At 43.2% G+C, this 17,573-nt stretch overlaps 1 protein-coding gene across 1 annotated transcript in view; it reads right to left on the bottom strand.

The window, feature by feature from the left end:
- The window catches only part of ANO6 (anoctamin 6), a 202,355-nt gene that overhangs the window by 123,295 nt on the left and 61,487 nt on the right, over positions 1-17,573 (bottom strand). Inside the window, exon 2 of the mRNA XM_038765280.1 lies at positions 1,010-1,089. Coding sequence (XP_038621208.1) covers positions 1,010-1,089 — 80 coding nt within the window. The remainder of the gene's footprint in view (positions 1-1,009; positions 1,090-17,573) is intronic.

Raw genomic sequence — 17,573 nt, 5'->3', positions numbered from 1 at the left:
CTCAGTTTCATCATCTTAGAAAAGCAGTGTGGCTCAGTGGAAAGAGCATGGGTTTAGGAGTCAGAGGTAATGGGTTCTAATCTCAGCTCCACCACTTGTCAGCTGTGTGACTTTGGGCAAGTCACTTAACTTCTCTATGCCTCAGTTCCCTCATCTGTAAAATGGGGATTAAGACTGTGAGCCCCACATGGGGCAACCTGATTACCTTGTATCCCCCCCAGCACTTAGAACAGTGTTTGACACATAGTAAGTGCTTAATACCCTAATTATTATTATCATCTGTAAAATGAAGCTTTAATACCTGTTCTCCCTCTCCTTTATATGGTGATGACCATGAGGCACACAAAATGTGTCCAACCTGATGATCTTGTATTTTTTAATGGTATTTGTTAAGTCGCAAACTGTATTTAGTGCTGGGGTAGATACGAGATAATCAGGTTGGAAATGATTCACTTCTCACATTGGGCTCATTGCCTTAATCCCCATTTTACAGATGAGGTAGCCGAGGAACAGAAAAGTTAAGTGACTTTGTTCTCTTTCTCTTTCCACTAGGCCACCCCACTGCTTACTGCAGCTCTTGGCACATAAGCACTTAGCAATTCCCACAATTACTTAAATCTTTACTATTTTTCCCAGAGTTCTTAATAGCATTAAAATATGATGATGTACCATCCTAAAAGCATCACTGGCAGGTTTGCAAAATTAAGACACACACACATGCACACACACACACACACATTTTGATTCCATTTTCCTACTAAAACTGATAGGTCTTGAAGTCTTTCACAGATGACATTAATGATTTCCAGAAGCAGCAGCATGAAAAACCAAACTTTTTAAAGATCTGTGACCCATTCCCGATAATACTGCAATAATGAAAGTCCAATGGTACACACCCATGCTCCTGATTCTGTGCCAGAGGTCCAACAGAGACTGCTATTTTGTACTTTTCCCCCCCATAGAAAATTATTAGATAATAAATCATTAGATAAGATGGAGTGATACCCACACACTCTGGAGTCCGAAAACACTGGTGATCTTGCATTGCTCCATTGTTGGCAACAATAGTCTGTTCCAGTTCTTCCACCACTAAAAAATAAGCAGACATGTTAAATTTCAGTTTTGTTCCCTGTAATTCTAAGGCAACAGCACGGGGGTCATCTAACATCCTCCTTCACACACTTAATGACTTTCCAGTACTCAGCACTTTGTGCTTTTAAAGAAGGCTCAAAGTCTTCCCCAGCTGGTATCAATTTGATTACCCTGGTCTCTTCGTTTGGAGGCTGTGTCCAATTTGACTGGTCTGAAGAACCATGTGGAAATATTCTTTGCTTTTCTATTTCACAGGCAGTAGCAGCAAGGTCTTGCAGAGCACTGACCTGAGAGAATATTATAGCCCACTGGACAGTCACATCAGCTTTTCTCACTTCATCCCTGGACATGGACTGAAATTTCAACAACGCAAATTTTCCATATTAAAATATGAATGAGCACGAATGCATACAGAGCAATCCATCCAAATAATCTGAGTGGCTTGACTTTGGTGGGGACTTAATGGTGTCCCTTTATAGTGGACTTAGACTGCGAGCGCTTTGTGGGCAGGGATTGCCTCTGTTGCTGAATTGTACTTTCCAAGTGCTTAATAGAGTGCTCTGCACACAGGAAGCACTCAATAAATACAATTGAATGAATAAATGAATGAATAATCCTCTGCCCTAATGGGGCAGTGAGGCTTTTAGCCATCCTTGCCAGAAAAACGTTACTGCTCCTTTCAATCAGAGAGTAATTTTAGGAACTGGGAGACTTCAGCTCAATATATATAAAAAAAGTGCACTGGTCCCTCCGTCCTTACACCCTGAAGTCTGAGAAACCTAGTGGAAAAAGCCCACTGACTGAAACAGCATCTCTGAATACAGAGGTCAGCAAATTCATGCAACCAACTATAGACACCACCACCACCCTGCATCACACAAGCCCATAAACTTTGCATTATCCTCAACTCATTTCTCTCATTCAACCCACATATTATCTCTGTCTAACAAATCCTATTGGTTCTACCTTCACAATGTAGCTAAAATTTGCCCTTTCCTCTTCATCCGAACTGCTACTATGCTGATCCGAGCTCTTATCCTACCCCACTTTGATGACTGCATCAGCCTCCTTGTTGACCTCCCTGCCTCTTGTCTCTCCTCACTCTAGTCCTTATGTCACTCTGCTGTCCAAAACATTTTTCTAAATAAAATGTTCAGTCCATGTCTACCCACTTGTCAAGAACACCCAGTGGTTGCCCAGCCTCCTCGGCATCAAGGAGAAACTCCTTACTAACAGCTTTAAAACTTTCAATCAGCTCTCTTCATTCCTCACTTCACTGATTTCCTACTACTAACCAGCCCACGTGCTTTGCTCTTCTAATGCCCATCTACTCATTGTACCTCTACTTGACTTATCTTGCCACTGTCTTTTAGCCCACATCCTTCCTTTAGCTTGCAACTCCTTCCTACACACAACAGATTACCATCCTCCCCACTTTCAAAGACTTATCACGTCACCAAGAGGCCTTCCCCAACTAAGCCTTTATTTCCCCTACTCTCCCACCTGTATTGTCTATAGAATCAACACCTTTTAAGCACTTGATAATCACCCCATCTTCAGCCCCAGAGCACATCAATCAATCAATCACATTTATTGAACTCTTACTGTGTGCAGAGCACTATAGTAAGCACTTTGGAGAATACAACACAACAATATGAGACACATTCTCTGCCCACAATGAACTTACAGTTTAAATAGACTGTGTCCAACCCAATTTGCCTGTATCCATCCCAGTGCTTAGTACATAGAAAGCACTTAAAAATACCACAATTATCACTTATGTTCATATCCTTACAGTATGTATCCATAATTTAATATCCATCTCCCCCTTAAGCTCCTTGTGGGCAGGGAACATATTTACCAACTCTCCTGCATTTTACTCTCCGAAATGCTTACTTCAATGCTCTGCACCCAATAAGCACTTGATAAATACCATTGAGTGATTGATAGCTATTGAAATATTGATGGCTGCTATGGCTAGAGCACAAACTAAGTTGTTTGGGAGAGTACAACTGAGTTAGAAAGCAAAAATTTCTGCCTGCTCATTGGTTTTAGAATAAGAAAAACCAATAGAAGTTATTCCTATGAATGAGCATTACTAATCTCCATAATGTTTACAAGAATGTAATTCAGTGATTAAGAGGATGCAAAACAAAATATGTAAATCTCAACACAAAACGATTTTTTAAACTGAAGACTTGTCGAATAAAAGATTTAATTGTGGATTTCAAACCTGAGTATGAAGAGAAAGAAGTGATTTATGATGATAATAGAATAATTATACATTACCTCCTGATGTTCCATAAAGTTGTCACTGTTAATAATACTGTTGCATTATAACATAATGCTGGCAAATAAATGAACATATTTCAGATTTACAGCCCACAATAAAACAGAAAGACAAAATCAAGCCTACCCACCAATGCTTTTATTAAAATGGGAGTTCATCTGACAGAATGTACTTTTGGGAATGATAGAGCATAAGACAGAATAAATTTCCTTCATGTACTATTTAAAATTAATATTTTAATGATAACTATGAAACCATTTCATGAAATACCTTTACAAATTACAGAGAGAATTTACACTAGAAACACCATCCTGAATGACATTCTAAGAAGGTGTAATTCTATTTCTCCTCAATAAATGCAAGTGGTGAGCAATCCAGTACACTGTTATCATACCAGCAGTTCACTGGGTGTGGAACTATTAAGGCTAGGCACTGAAGGCGGGATAGGAAAATTCCTTAACGGTACAACCCACTCCTTCCTAGGGTTTCCAGGATTCTAATAGACTATGTTCCCCAGAATCCTCTTCCTACCTCTGGAAAGGAGACCAGCGAACAGGAAGAGCCTAAGAATATAACAAACATAAAGGACTGAGGCTCTATGACCTGTGGAAATAATCTAAACAGCAAGGGCCGCATTTTCAATAGATAATGCTCTGGTAATCGAGGAATTGAGAAGAACAGACTGAATAACGACAACATAGTCTCTACTACGTTCCGTGAATTTGGGCAGCTCTTCAAAGCTCCACCCTTCCCTCTCCAATTATTCCCAATTCGCCTATTCCTGTCATTCATTTGTAACTGGAAGCAGTGGAGTCTCAGAATTTCACATTGGCAAGACTTGCCACTCTGGGTTATATGAGTGAGTGACGGAGGGAGTGTGTGAGTGTGTGCGTGTGTGTGTGTATATGCTCCTCACATGCAACTTTCCTTTGAAATGTTAGGCTCCAGACCATGAAGTCCTACCCATCTGTGCGCGTGGGCCTGAAAAGACCAACATATAATTGGCAATCCATACCACATGTGGGCCCACAGAGATACTTCCTTGCTGATATTCCTGAGAATGCCTCTTGTTTTACATGCTTAATGCAGTGCTCAGCACACAGTAAGTGCTCAATAAATACCATTGATTGATCTTCCAATAGGTACTCTCCCATCATGTTGAGGTGTATGAATGAACCCATATGTACTTCTCAGAAAGGCATAGGATTACTAAATTTGGTTTTGTTCAACAAAGACTTGGATGTCTACACCCTTGGTACCTAACCATTTCTACATTATCCATAGTTTAGATATTCATGAGGATCAATTTTTCAGGATCCTGAGAGGCCTCATGACATTGTGTTACCGACTTGTACTTCCCAAGTGCTTAGTACAGTGCTCTGCACACAGTAAGTGCTCAATAAGTGCAATTGAATTAATGAATGAATGAATTTGAGAAGATGTCGTTGTTTTCCTGAAAGTAGTTCTTTGATCTTGGAATCATTTTCCTCAAACCAATACTGATGTCATCTCCTACCAGTGACAGCTCAGAAAGGAATTTTTTTTTAAATTATTGTCACCACTATTAGGTGCTTAATTTCTGAGGGCAACAAAACCAATCAATCAGTGGTATTGATTGGACATTTTTTAAAACAATATGGTCTTTGTTTAAACACTATGTGTTAAAAACTGTGTTAAGAACTATGTGCTAGGCACTGTTCTAAGCACTGGAGTAGATACATGGTAATCAGTAAAAATCTCCAGTGGCTACCAATCAACCTATGCATCAGGCAAAAACTCCTCACTCTCGGCTTCAAGGCTCTCCATCACCTCGTCCCCTCCTACCTCACCTCCCTTCTCTCCTTCTCCAGCCCAGTCTGCACCCTCTACTCCTCTGCTGCTAATCTCCTCACCGTGCCTCATTTTCGCCTGTCCTGCCATCGACCCCTGGCCCATGTCTTCCCCCTGGCCTGGAATGCCCTTCCTCCGCACATCCGCCAAGCTAGCTCTCTTCCTCCCTTCAAAGCCCTACTGAGAGCTCACTTCCTCCAGGAGGCCTTCCCAGACTGAGTCCCTTCCTTCCTCTCCCCCTCCTCCCCCCTCCCCATCTCCCCCGCCTTACCTCAATCAATCATATTTATTGAGCGCTTACTGTGTGCAGAGTACTGTACTAAGTGCTTGGGAAGTACAAGTTGGCAACATATAGAGATGGTCCCTACCCAACAGTGGGCTCACAGTCTAGAAGGGGGAGACAGAGAACAAAACAAAACATATTAACAAAATAAAATAAATAGGATATGTAAAAGTAAAATAAATGAATAGAGCATTAAATACGTACAAATATATACATATATACAGGTGCTGTGGGGAAGGGAAGGAGGTAAGGCAGGGGGATGGAGAAGGGGAGGAGGGGGGAGGAAAGAGGGGGCTCAGTCTGGGAAGGCCTCCTGGAGGAGGTGAGCTCTCAGTAGGGCCTTGAAGGGAGGAAGAGAGCTAGCTTGGTGGATGGGCAGAGGGAGGGCATTCCAGGTCAGGGGGATGACGTGGGCCAGGGTTCGATGGCGGGACAGACAAAAATGAAGCACGGTGAGGAGATTAGCAGTGGAGGGTGTGGGCTGGGCTGCAGAAGGAGAGAAGGGAGGTGAGGTAGGAGGGGGCGAGGTGATGGACAGCCTTGAAGCCGAGGGTGAGGAGTTTCTGCCTGATGCGTAGGTTGATTGGTAGCCACTGGAGATTTTTGAGGAGGGGAGCAACATGTCCAGAACGTTTCTAGACACAGACAATCTGGGCAGAGGTGTGAAGTATGGATTGAAGCGGGGAGAGACAAGAGGATGGGAGAGCAGAGAAGAGGCTGATACAGTAGTCCAGATGGGATAGGATGAGAGCTTGAACGAGCAGGGTAGCAGTTTGGATGGAGAGGAAAAGGCAGATCTTGGCAATGCTGCGGAGCTGAGATTGGCAGGTTTTGGTGACGGCTTGGATGTGAGGGGTGAAGGAGAGAGCGGAGTCAAGGATGACACCAAGGTTGAGGGCTTGTGAGACGGGAAGGATGGTAGTGCTGTCAACAATGATGGGAAAGTCACGGAGAGGGCAGGGTTTGGGAGGGAAGACAAGGAGTTCAGTCTTGGACATGTTGAGTTTTAGGTGGCGAGCAGACATCCAGATGGAGATGTCCTGAAGGCAGGAGGAGATGCGAGCCTGGAGAGAGGGGAGAGAGCAGGGGCAGAGATGTAGCTTTGCATGTCATCAGCGTAGAGATGATAGTTGAAGCCGTGGGAGCGAATGAGGTCACCAAGGGAGTGAGTGTAGATCGAGAACAGAAGGGGACCAAGAACTGAATCTTGAGGAACCCCCACTGTAAGGGGATGGGAGGGGGAGGAAGAGCCTGCAAAAGAGACTGAGAATGAACAACTGGAGAGATAAGAGGAGAACCAGGAGAGGACGGAGTCTGTGAAGCCAAGTTTGGATAGCGTGTTGAGGAGAAGGGGGTGGTCCACAGTGTCGAAGGCAGCTGAGAGGTTGAGAAGGATTAGGATAGAGCATGAGCCACTGGATTTGGCAAGCAGGAGGTCATTGGTGACCTTTGAGAGGGCAGTTTCCATGGAATGTAGGGGACGGAAGCCAGACTGGAGGGGGTCGAGGAGAGAGTTGGTGTTGAGGAATTCGAGGCAGTGTGTGTAGATGATTCGTTCAAGGAGTTTGGAAAGGAATGGTAGGAGGGAGATGGGGCGATAACTAGAAGGTGAGGTGGGGTCAAGAGAGGGTTTTTTTTGGGATGGGAGAGACATGGGCATGTTTGAAGGCAGAGGGGAAGGAAACAGTGGAGAGTGAGCGGTTGAAGATGGAAGTTAAGAAGGGGAGAAGGGACGGAGCGAGAGATTTCATGAGATGAGAAGGAATGGGGTCAGAAGCACAGGTAGCCGGAGCAGCACTTGAGAGGAGGGAGGAGAGCTCCTCTGTGGATACTGCTGGGAAGGATGGGAGAGTAGCAGAGAGTGTTGAGAGCTGGGTGGTTGGAGAACTGGGTCGGGGGTGGGGGTGGGGAGAGTGACTTTGGGGAGGTCAGACCCGATGGATTTAATTTTATTAATGAAGTAGGAGACCAGATCGTTGGGGGTGAGGGAAGGAGGAGGGGGAGGAACTGGGGGCCTGAGAAGGGAGTTGAATGCATGTAAGAGCTGACGGGGATGATGGGCATGGGTGTCAATCAATAAGGGAGGAGAAATAGTTTTGTCTGGCAGAGGAGAGGGCTGAGTTAAGGCAGGAAAGGATAAACTTCAAGTGAATGAGGTTGGCATGGTGTTTAGACTTTCGCCAGCAGCGTTCCTTCCCCTCCCTACAGCACCTGCATATATGTATATATGTTTGTACGTATTTATTACTCTTATTTGTACATATTTATTGTATTTATTTTATTTTGTTAATATGTTTTGTTTTGTTCTCTCTCTCCCCCTTCTAGACTGTGAGCCCACTGTTGGGTAGGGACCATCTCTTTACGTTGCCAACTTGTACTTCCCAAGCACTTAGTACAGTGTTCTGCACACAGTAAGCGCTCAATAAATACGATTGAATGAATGAATGAATTAGTAAGTCAGTCAATCATATTTATTGTGCACTGACTGTACTAAGCCCTTGGGAGAGTACAGTATATCAGCATATACAATATATATGTCATTTATTTATTCATTTATTTATATTTCTGTCTGTCTCCCTCTCTAGACTGTGAGCTCATTGTGGGCAGGGACTGTGTCTGTTTGTTCTTGAATTGTACTCTCCCAAGCACTTAGTACCGTGCTTTGCACACAATAAGTGCTCAAATACAATTGAATGAATGGATGAATAAACAGACACATTCCTTTCCCATAATGAACTTACAGTCTAGATGGGGAGACAGACATTAATGTAGCATCTGGAATCAGGTTGGACACAACCCATGTGCCACATGGAGGTCACAGTCTTAACCCCCAGGTAACTGAGGTGAGGTAACTGAAGCACAGAGAAGTTAAGTGACTTGGCCAAGGTCACGCAGCAGACAAATGGCAGAGTCAGGATTAGAACCCAGGTCCTTTTGACTCCCAGGCCCATTCTCTATCCACTAGGCCATACTGCTTCTCGATAGTGGAAGGAAATTATTTTTACAAAAATTATGCTTACAAAATTATGTTCACAGAAGCCTGGGAGAAATCTTACCAAGTGGCTAAATTGGCTATTTAAGCTAAAACCGTTTTCCAGTAACTGACCGGTTACTTTCCAGATTATGATTACTCTGGGAATGAAACCGAACACCACTGACTTTTCTATTTTCTTTCAACTTGAGAAACATTGAGTCACAAATTAATTTTTAGCTCAACTGTAAAAAGTGTTGGTCTGTGGTAATTGTTGAGGTAAAAGAGGGAAAAAGAGCAACAATCTTTAAAAACAGTGGTCAATTTTATGTAATAAAAAGGTCAGAAAAGACTCCTTCCTCTGAGGGAGTTAGGAATGACTGTTGTGTATAACACAATTGGGTTATTTTGTTAATAAATCATTTTCCCTTTACCTTCTTGCTCAGTATTGTAGCACAAATTATGGATCAAATTTTAGTGCACCCCAAACTTAAAATAAAACCATATTATATATTTAAAGCCTTATGTTTATCTAAAACATTTAACAAAAGCAATAAATGCTAAACATGCAATGTTTTGATGGATAGGGGAATTTAAAATGTTTCTTAAACTGCTGGAATTTTTGAGATGGAGAAAAATCTGTCTGCTTTAGTTTCAATTACATTATCATGTCTTCTTTCTGTCTAATTCTCTTTAGACTTTCACAAAAAAGGGCCCACTAACTGAAGTCTCTGGATGCTAGAACACGTTTCAAAACAATTATATACAAGATTAAACCATCACACCATAAGTACATCAATCTTGCATGGCCTGACATTCTGACATTACTCTAGACTTAGAATCATTTTACTTAAATCCACACACTCATGTCTGAATTCTTAACATAGTGCTATTCAATCAATCAATCAATCAATCGTATTTATTGAGCGCTTACTATGTGCAGAGCACTGTACTAAGCGCTTGGGAAGTACAAATTGGCATCACATAGAGACAGTCCCTACCCAACAGTGGGCTCACAGTCTAAAAGGGGGAGACAGAGAACAGAACCAAACATACCAACAAAATAAAATAAGTAGGATAGAAATGTACAAGTAAAATAAATAAATAAATAAATAAATAGAGTAATAAATATGTACAACCATATATACATATATACAGGTGCTGTGGGGAAGGGAAGGAGGTAAGACGGGGGGATGGAGAGGGGGACGAGGGGAGAGGAAAGAAGGGGCTCAGTCTGGGAAGGCCTCCTGGAGGAGGTGAGCTCTCAGCAGGGCCTTGAAGGGAGGAAGAGAGCTAGCTTGGCGGATGGGCAGAGGGAGGGCATTCCAGGCCCGGGGGATGACGTGGGCCGGGGGTCGATGGCGGGACAGGCGAGAGCGAGGTACAGTGAGGAGATTAGTGGTGGAGGAGCGGAGGGTGCGGGCTGGGCAGTAGAAGGAGAGAAGGGAGGTGAGGTAGGAGGGGGCGAGGTGATGGACAGCCTTGAAGCCCAGGGTGAGGAGTTTCTGCTTGATGCGCAGATTGATCGGTAGCCATTGGAGGTTTTTGAGGAGGGGAGTAATATGTCCAGAGCGTTTCTGGACAAAGATAATCCGGGCAGCAGCATGAAGTATGGATTGAAGTGGAGAGAGACACGAGGATGGGAGATCAGAGAGAAGGCTGGTGCAGTAGTCCAGACGGGATAGGATGAGAGCTTGAATGAGCAGGGTAGCAGTTTGGATGGAGAGGAAAGGGCAGATCTTGGCAATGTTGCGGAGCTGAGACCGGCAGGTTTTGGTGACGGCTTGGATGTGAGGGGTGAATGAGAGAGCGGAGTCGAGGATGACACCGAGGTTGCGGGCTTGTGAGACGGGAAGGATGGTAGTGCCGTCAACAGAGATGGGAAAGTTAGGGAGAGGACAAGGTTTGGGAGGGAAGACAAGGAGCTCAGTCTTCGACATGTTGAGCTTTAGGTGGCGGGCGGACATCCAGATGGAGATGTCCTGAAGGCAGGAGGAGATGCGAGCCTGGAGGGAGGGGGAGAGAGCAGGGGCAGAGATGTAGATCTGGGTGTCATCAGCGTAGAGATGATAGTTGAAGCCGTGGGAGCGAATGAGGTCACCAAGGGAGTGAGTGTAGATTGAGAACAGAAGGGGACCAAGCACTGAACCTTGGGGAACCCCCACAGTAAGAGGATGGGAGGGGGAGGAGGAGCCTGCAAAAGAGACTGAGAAAGAACGACCGGAGAGATAAGAGGAGAACCAGGAGAGGACGGAGTCAGTGAAGCCAAGGTCAGATAACGTGTTGAGGAGAAGGGGGTGGTCCACAGTGTCAAAGGCAGCTGAGAGGTCGAGGAGGATTAGGACAGAGTAGGAGCCGTTGGATTTGGCAAGCAGGAGGTCATTGGTGACCTTTGAGAGCGCAGTTTCCGTGGAATGAAGGGGACGGAAGCCAGACTGGAGGGGGTCGAGGAGAGAGTTGTTGTTGAGGAATTCTAGGCAGCGCGTGTAGACAACTCGTTCAAGGAGTTTGGAAAGGAATGGTAGGAGGGATATGGGACGATAACTAGAAGGTGAGGTGGGGTCCAGAGAGGGTTTTTTTAGGATGGGAGAGACATGGGCATGTTTGAAGGCAGAGGGGAAGGAACCAGTGGAGAGTGAGCAGTTGAAGATGGAAGTTAAGGAGGGGAGAAGGGATGGAGCGAGAGATTTCATAAGATGAGAGGGAATGGGGTCAGAAGCACAGGTGGCCGGAGTAGCACTTGAGAGGAGGGAGGAGAGTTCCTCTGAGGATACTGCTGGGAAGGATGGGAGAGTAGCAGAGAGTGTTGAGAGCCGGGGGGTTGGAGAAAGGGGGGAAGAGACTTTGGGGAGGTCGGACCTGATGGATTTAATTTTGTTAATGAAGTAGGAGGACAGATCGTTGGGGGTGAGGGAAGGAGGAGGGGGAGGAACCGGGGGCCTGAGAAGGGAGTTGAATGTACGGAAGAGCTGGCGGGGGTGATGGGCATGGGTGTCAATAAGGGAGGAGAAATAGTTTTGTCTGGCAGAAGAGAGGGCTGAGTTAAGGCAGGAAAGGATAAACTTGAAGTGAACGAGATTGGCATGGTGTTTAGACTATTTTGGGGGTCCTTGATGTAGTCCTTTTGTTGTACCTGAAATGTTCCCCAGATCAGTATCCAATACTGTAGGAAAGTATACCTCCTGATCTGTTGCATTAAAATTCATGCTTAATTTTCACTAGTAGCTCTTCTGCCCCAGGTGTGTGCAGGATAATTAAGTTTTCTAAAGACCCACATTTTACAAAGAGAGGGTTAAACTCTCTAACAAGTATCAAAATTATTTTTCAGTTTACTGCTGAAGCTCTCAGCTAAAATTTTAATAAATCTCTAACTTTTTGAAGTGATAAATTGTTTAAAGTGTCTCACTAGTAATGATGGACATTTGCTACTCATTTGGAAATTTATTTTTGCTAGCATAATCATGTGTACCATGAAGAGAAATCAAAATTCCATGTCCAAGTCCCAAAACCTGATGGCACAACTAAGTGTTGGTCCTGTATCGTAAACATTAGGAACTACCAACTCACTGCCCTTTACTCTCTGGGGTTTGGTAATAGCAGGTCTTGAACACAAGTGTGATTTTGAATGTATCTTAAGCAACCTGGGGAAGGTTGCCAAACGCTCATAATGATTTTTGCAAACAGAAGGAATAAAAATTACCTATCCAGAAGCAGCAGAGGAGGTGAGATCGGAATGGCTTTTCATATGGAAGTCAACAGAACTCAGTCTGCTCTGTAAAAATCATCCTCTCCTTTGGGTAACCCAGGCACCGCCACCTCAAGTGAGGAGGCAGTGGGTTAGTACCATAGTGCTTGTGGCATTAAGACCCTCGGGGTTCCTCCTGTAACTACCCATATTCACCGGCATCCAGATACTTTTATTTGCTTTATAGACTTGGCCAGTTTTAGCCCATCTTTTGTTGGTTGTCTGTGAATTTATGCATGGTTGGCAACCTGGCACACTTTCAGATCATAAAAAATACCAAATTATTTTTTCACTTGCAATACAAAAAGGGTCTTGAATGCCGCGGTTAATCACTTCACAGAGAAATGTAGGTTAGCTGAGTCGATGAAATAAAAGAGCTTGCAGGGAATAGGCATGGAAAGGCATGGAGAATCAATCAATCACTGATATTTATTGAGCACTTACTACATGCAGAGCACTGCACTAAGTACTTGGGAGAGTACAGTACAATTAGCTGGCATGTTCCCTGCCCACAGTGAGCTTTCAGTCTAGATAATGAGAATGGAGAATGAGAAAAGCCACAAGAAACAGCGTGGCCCAGTGGATAGAGCATGGGCCTATCCATCAGAGTGACTTGGGTTTAATCCTAGCTTCATTAGTTCTTTGCTGTGTGTCTTTGGGCATATCACTGAACTTCTCTGTGCCTTGAAAACTGTGAGCCCTATGTGGGACATGGGCTCTGTCCAACCTGAGTAGCTTGTATCGATCCCAGTCCTTAGAACAGTGCCTAACACATCATAAGTGCTTATGGAATGAATGAATAAATGAAATATCATAAAAAGTGGGCAAAGAATCAGGCTCTGAGAATGGCTTTGGCTCTGAGAAAGTGCTAATAAGATCGTTAGCTCAGTTTCATAAGGGTTCTTAAGAGCCCAAGAACAAAACTTTCACATAGAATAGTTTCCAATTCTGTCTTCTACATCCCCTTCCATTCTGATGAAGCTCTATTTGCATTCATAGCTTCAGGCAGCCTCTTCCGAAATAAGCTATACTATTTATAAATACAGAATCAGAGGTTTTGATTCACATTTGACATCCTATTTGAAAATGAAAGTTGTTCATATAATTTATAGTTTTGGGAAAAGAAAGCCTATCTGAACCTCCATTGGAAATGACCAGGCTCGTATAGTAACATGGTGATAATGGTGATAATTTTTTAACACCAAAAAAACTTCAGACCCATATAACACTTTTCCTTCCACAAAAATTCATAGCACTTTCCACAGAAGTAGGGCTCTATTATTTTTTTGCACTTGTTAAGCACTTATTATATACCAAGCATGGTACTAAGCACTGTGGTAGATACAAAGCAATCAGATTGGACATAATCCCTTCCACACATAAGGCTCACACTCTTAATCCCCATTTTACAGATGGGGTAACTGAAGAACAGAGAAATTAAATGACCAGCGCAAGGTCACGCAGCAGACAAGCTGCAAAGCTGGGATTAGACCTCAGGTCCTCTGATTCACCAGGCAAGGATACTTCTGTAAGAATGCAGGAAATGCAGGAATGCAGAATGCTTCCTGAGAATGCAGGAAAAGAGAAAGGCAGCACTCCCCTCTAAGAGTAGCAGCTGTGAAAACATCAGCCAAACACATGAAGAAGGAAACAGCCCTAAAACAGTCAGAATAATTCAGATGAACAGACACTTTTTTGGAGGAAAAGACATTTTAATTAAGTGAAAAAAAAAAAAGTTTCAGACTGTGAAGACCTGGCCTGAAATACCAGGGAAGACTTGAGGAGATTACTCCATTGTCCAAGCCCCAATAAAACCCACTCATGTGAAAAACAAGTAATACTGTAGTGTCTAATGAGTTATAATAATTCTCAGAGTGCAACAAATACACATGTCAAATTGAAGAATGAGAAGCAAATGATCCCATATGTAATTAGTAAGCATGGGATGAAGACAGAGAAGGGTTAAGGCAGGAAGGCAAACAAGTGGAAACAAATGAACAGCATGAGAAGCAACGTGGCCTAATGGAAACTGTATAGGCCTGGGGGTCAGAGGACCTGAGCTCTGAGTTCTGGTTTCACTGCCACTTGTTTGCTGTGTGACCCTGGGTAAATCACTGAATTTCTCTGAGCCTCAATTAACTCAGCTGTAAAATGGGGATTAAGACTGTGAGCCCCATGTGGGACCTGGACTGGTCCGATCTGATTAGATAGTTTTAGATTGCTTAGTACAGTGCCTGACACATAGTGTTTAAAAAAACACCATAAAAACAGCAACAAAAAACAAACAGTAAAGCCCCAGACAGCAGATAATTATCAGAGAGAGAAAAGGTTGAGGACAGATAGTTTTTGCAACTGATCAAGAAGCAGATATTTACTGGCCCTTGACAATTCTACCAGTTCTTTTCCCAAATATGTGCCTGAAATGCAGTAGTAAGTTTATTTAGCTAGCATCATTTATCCATTTCAACGTTTTCCTCAAAACTGAAATTGCAACACAGTCACCTTTTGCATGTCCAACTTCATTTCTACCTCCGTTTACTATATATATATATATATATATGTGTGTGTGTGTATATATATGTGTGTGTATATATATATATATATATATATATATATATATATATATATATATATAATACGTCTTACCTGAACGTTATTTGAAGGTAAACTGATTGGAGGTCCCATTTGCTACAAGCAAAATGCACACTTTTTTCTAGTCATGTGCCTGAATTATTAGTATTAAAACTGTTTAGTTGCTGATAATTTTGTGCCACAAAGGATGAGCTGTGCTATGACTTTTCATCGCTGCAAGAATATTTCTAAATAAGGAGTTTAAGAACGCTTCTTCCTGTCTGTGTCCTGACTTTCTCACTTCAACTTGATCTCATCTATTTCGCAGCCAACCTCTCGCTCACGTCTTGCCCCTGGCCTGGAATGTCTTTCCTTCCTCTTCATATCCGACAGACCATTACACTCCCCCACTTCAAAGCCATATTGAAGGCACATCTCCTCCAAGAGGCCTTCCCTGACTAAGCCCTCTTTTCCTTTTTTTCAACTCCCTTCTGAATCACCCTGGCTTGCTCCCTTTATTGATTCCCCCTTCCCGGCCCCACAGCACTTATGTACGTATCTGTAATTTATCAATTCGTATTAATATCTGTCTCCCTCTCTAGACTACAAGTTAATTGTGGGTTGGAAATGTGTCTGTTACACTATGTTGTACTCTCCCAAGCGCTTAGTACAGTGTTCTGCACACTGTAAATCCTCAATAAATATGATTGACTGACTGACTGATAGACTGGTTCCCTTCACCTGACCCCATGAGCTTTCCTAACCGTCCTTAACCAACACAGTTCTCTTTTCACCACAGAAAAGCTAGATATCAGATTTTGAATGCCCCAGACCAAGACAAGCTATCTAATAGAGACGAACCACCACATTAAACTGTGATATTACTTTCATTATTCGAGGAAAATGCATTATTGAACAACAATGATAAAAAATAGCTGACCAAAGCAAAAGGAGAAAAGGCCTTTTGGAGTGTATGTTGGGATTTGTTTCCCTATATTTTTGTATTGTTTCCTAATGTTTGCTTCTTACTGGTCAGGCCTCTGCATCATCTCATTAAAAAGGGTTGGGATTGTCAAGAGTGTGTGTGGGTGGTTCCCCAAGAATGGATTTTTGACATAAGCCTGACTCAGGGGTTGCACATTTGAAGTGCGAAATGATTGTTTTTAAAGATGTTGTTCTCTACATAAAAATTAATTGGGACAATCCTGTGTGGGCTTCGTATAACACTCTTCCCCTAGTAAGAGAAGCTGTTAATCAATCAATCATATTTACTGAGCACTCTCTGTATTCAGAACACTGAACTAAGCCCTTGGGAGTGTAGTAATCATAATTATTAATAATTATGTTATTTGTTAAACACTATGTGCCAAGCACTGTTCTAAGCACTAGGGTAGATGCAAGTTAATCAGGTTGGCCACAGTCCCTGTCTCTCATGGGGCTCACACTCTTAATCCCCATTTTACAGGTGAGGTAAATGAGGCACAGACAAGTTAAGTGACTTGCCCAGAGTCACACAGCATACACGTGGCAAGTCAGGATTAGAATCCAGGTCCTTCTGATTCCCAGGGCAATGCTCTATCCACTAAGCCACGCTGCTTCTCAGTATATACTGAGAAGCAGCACCGTTCTAAGACTTGGGAGAGGACAATATATCAGAGTTGGCAGACATGTTCCCTGCCTGTTATGGTTGAATGCAAGAAGAAAACTTTGTTCCCCAGCCTTGGGATTTCTTAGATCCCTTTACTAAGCAATGATGAGCTAAGCAAACAGAACATAGTAAACCTCCATAATAGCTTCTAAAGCTATTGGTGAATTGCCTTCATAATAATGTACATACATAAAGCATACAGTTAGCACCAGTATACATATCACATATCCCGGATTTTACCTGGTCTGTCTTAAAAAAGAACTGTTCATTTCTGTTATTTTTTATAGGTTTTTTTTTTTAAAAGTATAGCCCAGATTTAGTTACACCCTAAAAGCACAAATAAGCTGTTGAAAGACCCTGTTCTAAACTGAGGGGAGTTTGAATGTGAAGAGCGCCATTAAGGCAGGCTACAGCCCAATTCCCTGAAATAGGCAGAAATAAAGATAATTCTCCAGTAATGAACTTGTGCAATTATGGCAAGGACTGGAAAATATTGCCAATTAGCCATAAAGCTAGCTTTATAAAAAAGGAACAGAAACCTGAAACGTAGCACTGTATTTAATCCATGAGCTCTTCCATTGAGCTATATTACTAAAATGTTTACGAATTCAGGTAGTAAACAAGTGTTCCCTGTTATGTAGTGTTAAGTCTCAACTGGCAATAAGAATGCATGCATTCCTTTAAACACTGGCCACTGTCCAAAAGGTAGGAAAATCTCCTCACCCTGGGCTTCAAGGCTGTCCATCACTGCGCCCCCCCACCTCACCTCCCTTCTCTCCTTCTACAGCCCAGCCCGCACCCTCTGCTCCTCTGCCACTAATCTCCTCACTGTGCCTCATTCTCGCCTATCCCTCCATCGACCTCTGGCCCATGTCAATCCCCCTGGCCTGGAATGCCCTCCCTCTGCACATCCGCCAAGCTAGCTTTCTTCCTCCCTTCACAGCCCTATTGAGAGCTCACCTCCTCCAGGAGGCCTTCCCAGACTGAGCCCCCTCCTTTCTCTCCCCCACCTCCCCCTCCCCATTCCCCCCGCCTTACCTCCTTCCCCTCCCCACAGCACCTGTATATATGTTTGTACATATATATTACTCTATTTTACTTGTACATATTTATTCTATTTATTCTATTTTGTTAACATGTTTT

Source organism: Tachyglossus aculeatus, chromosome 2 (genome assembly GCF_015852505.1).
Source record: "Tachyglossus aculeatus isolate mTacAcu1 chromosome 2, mTacAcu1.pri, whole genome shotgun sequence".
Lineage (NCBI taxonomy): Eukaryota > Metazoa > Chordata > Mammalia > Monotremata > Tachyglossidae > Tachyglossus > Tachyglossus aculeatus.
The sequence above is the reverse complement of the archived record's forward strand: the minus strand, read 5'-3'. Positions and strand labels throughout refer to the sequence as shown.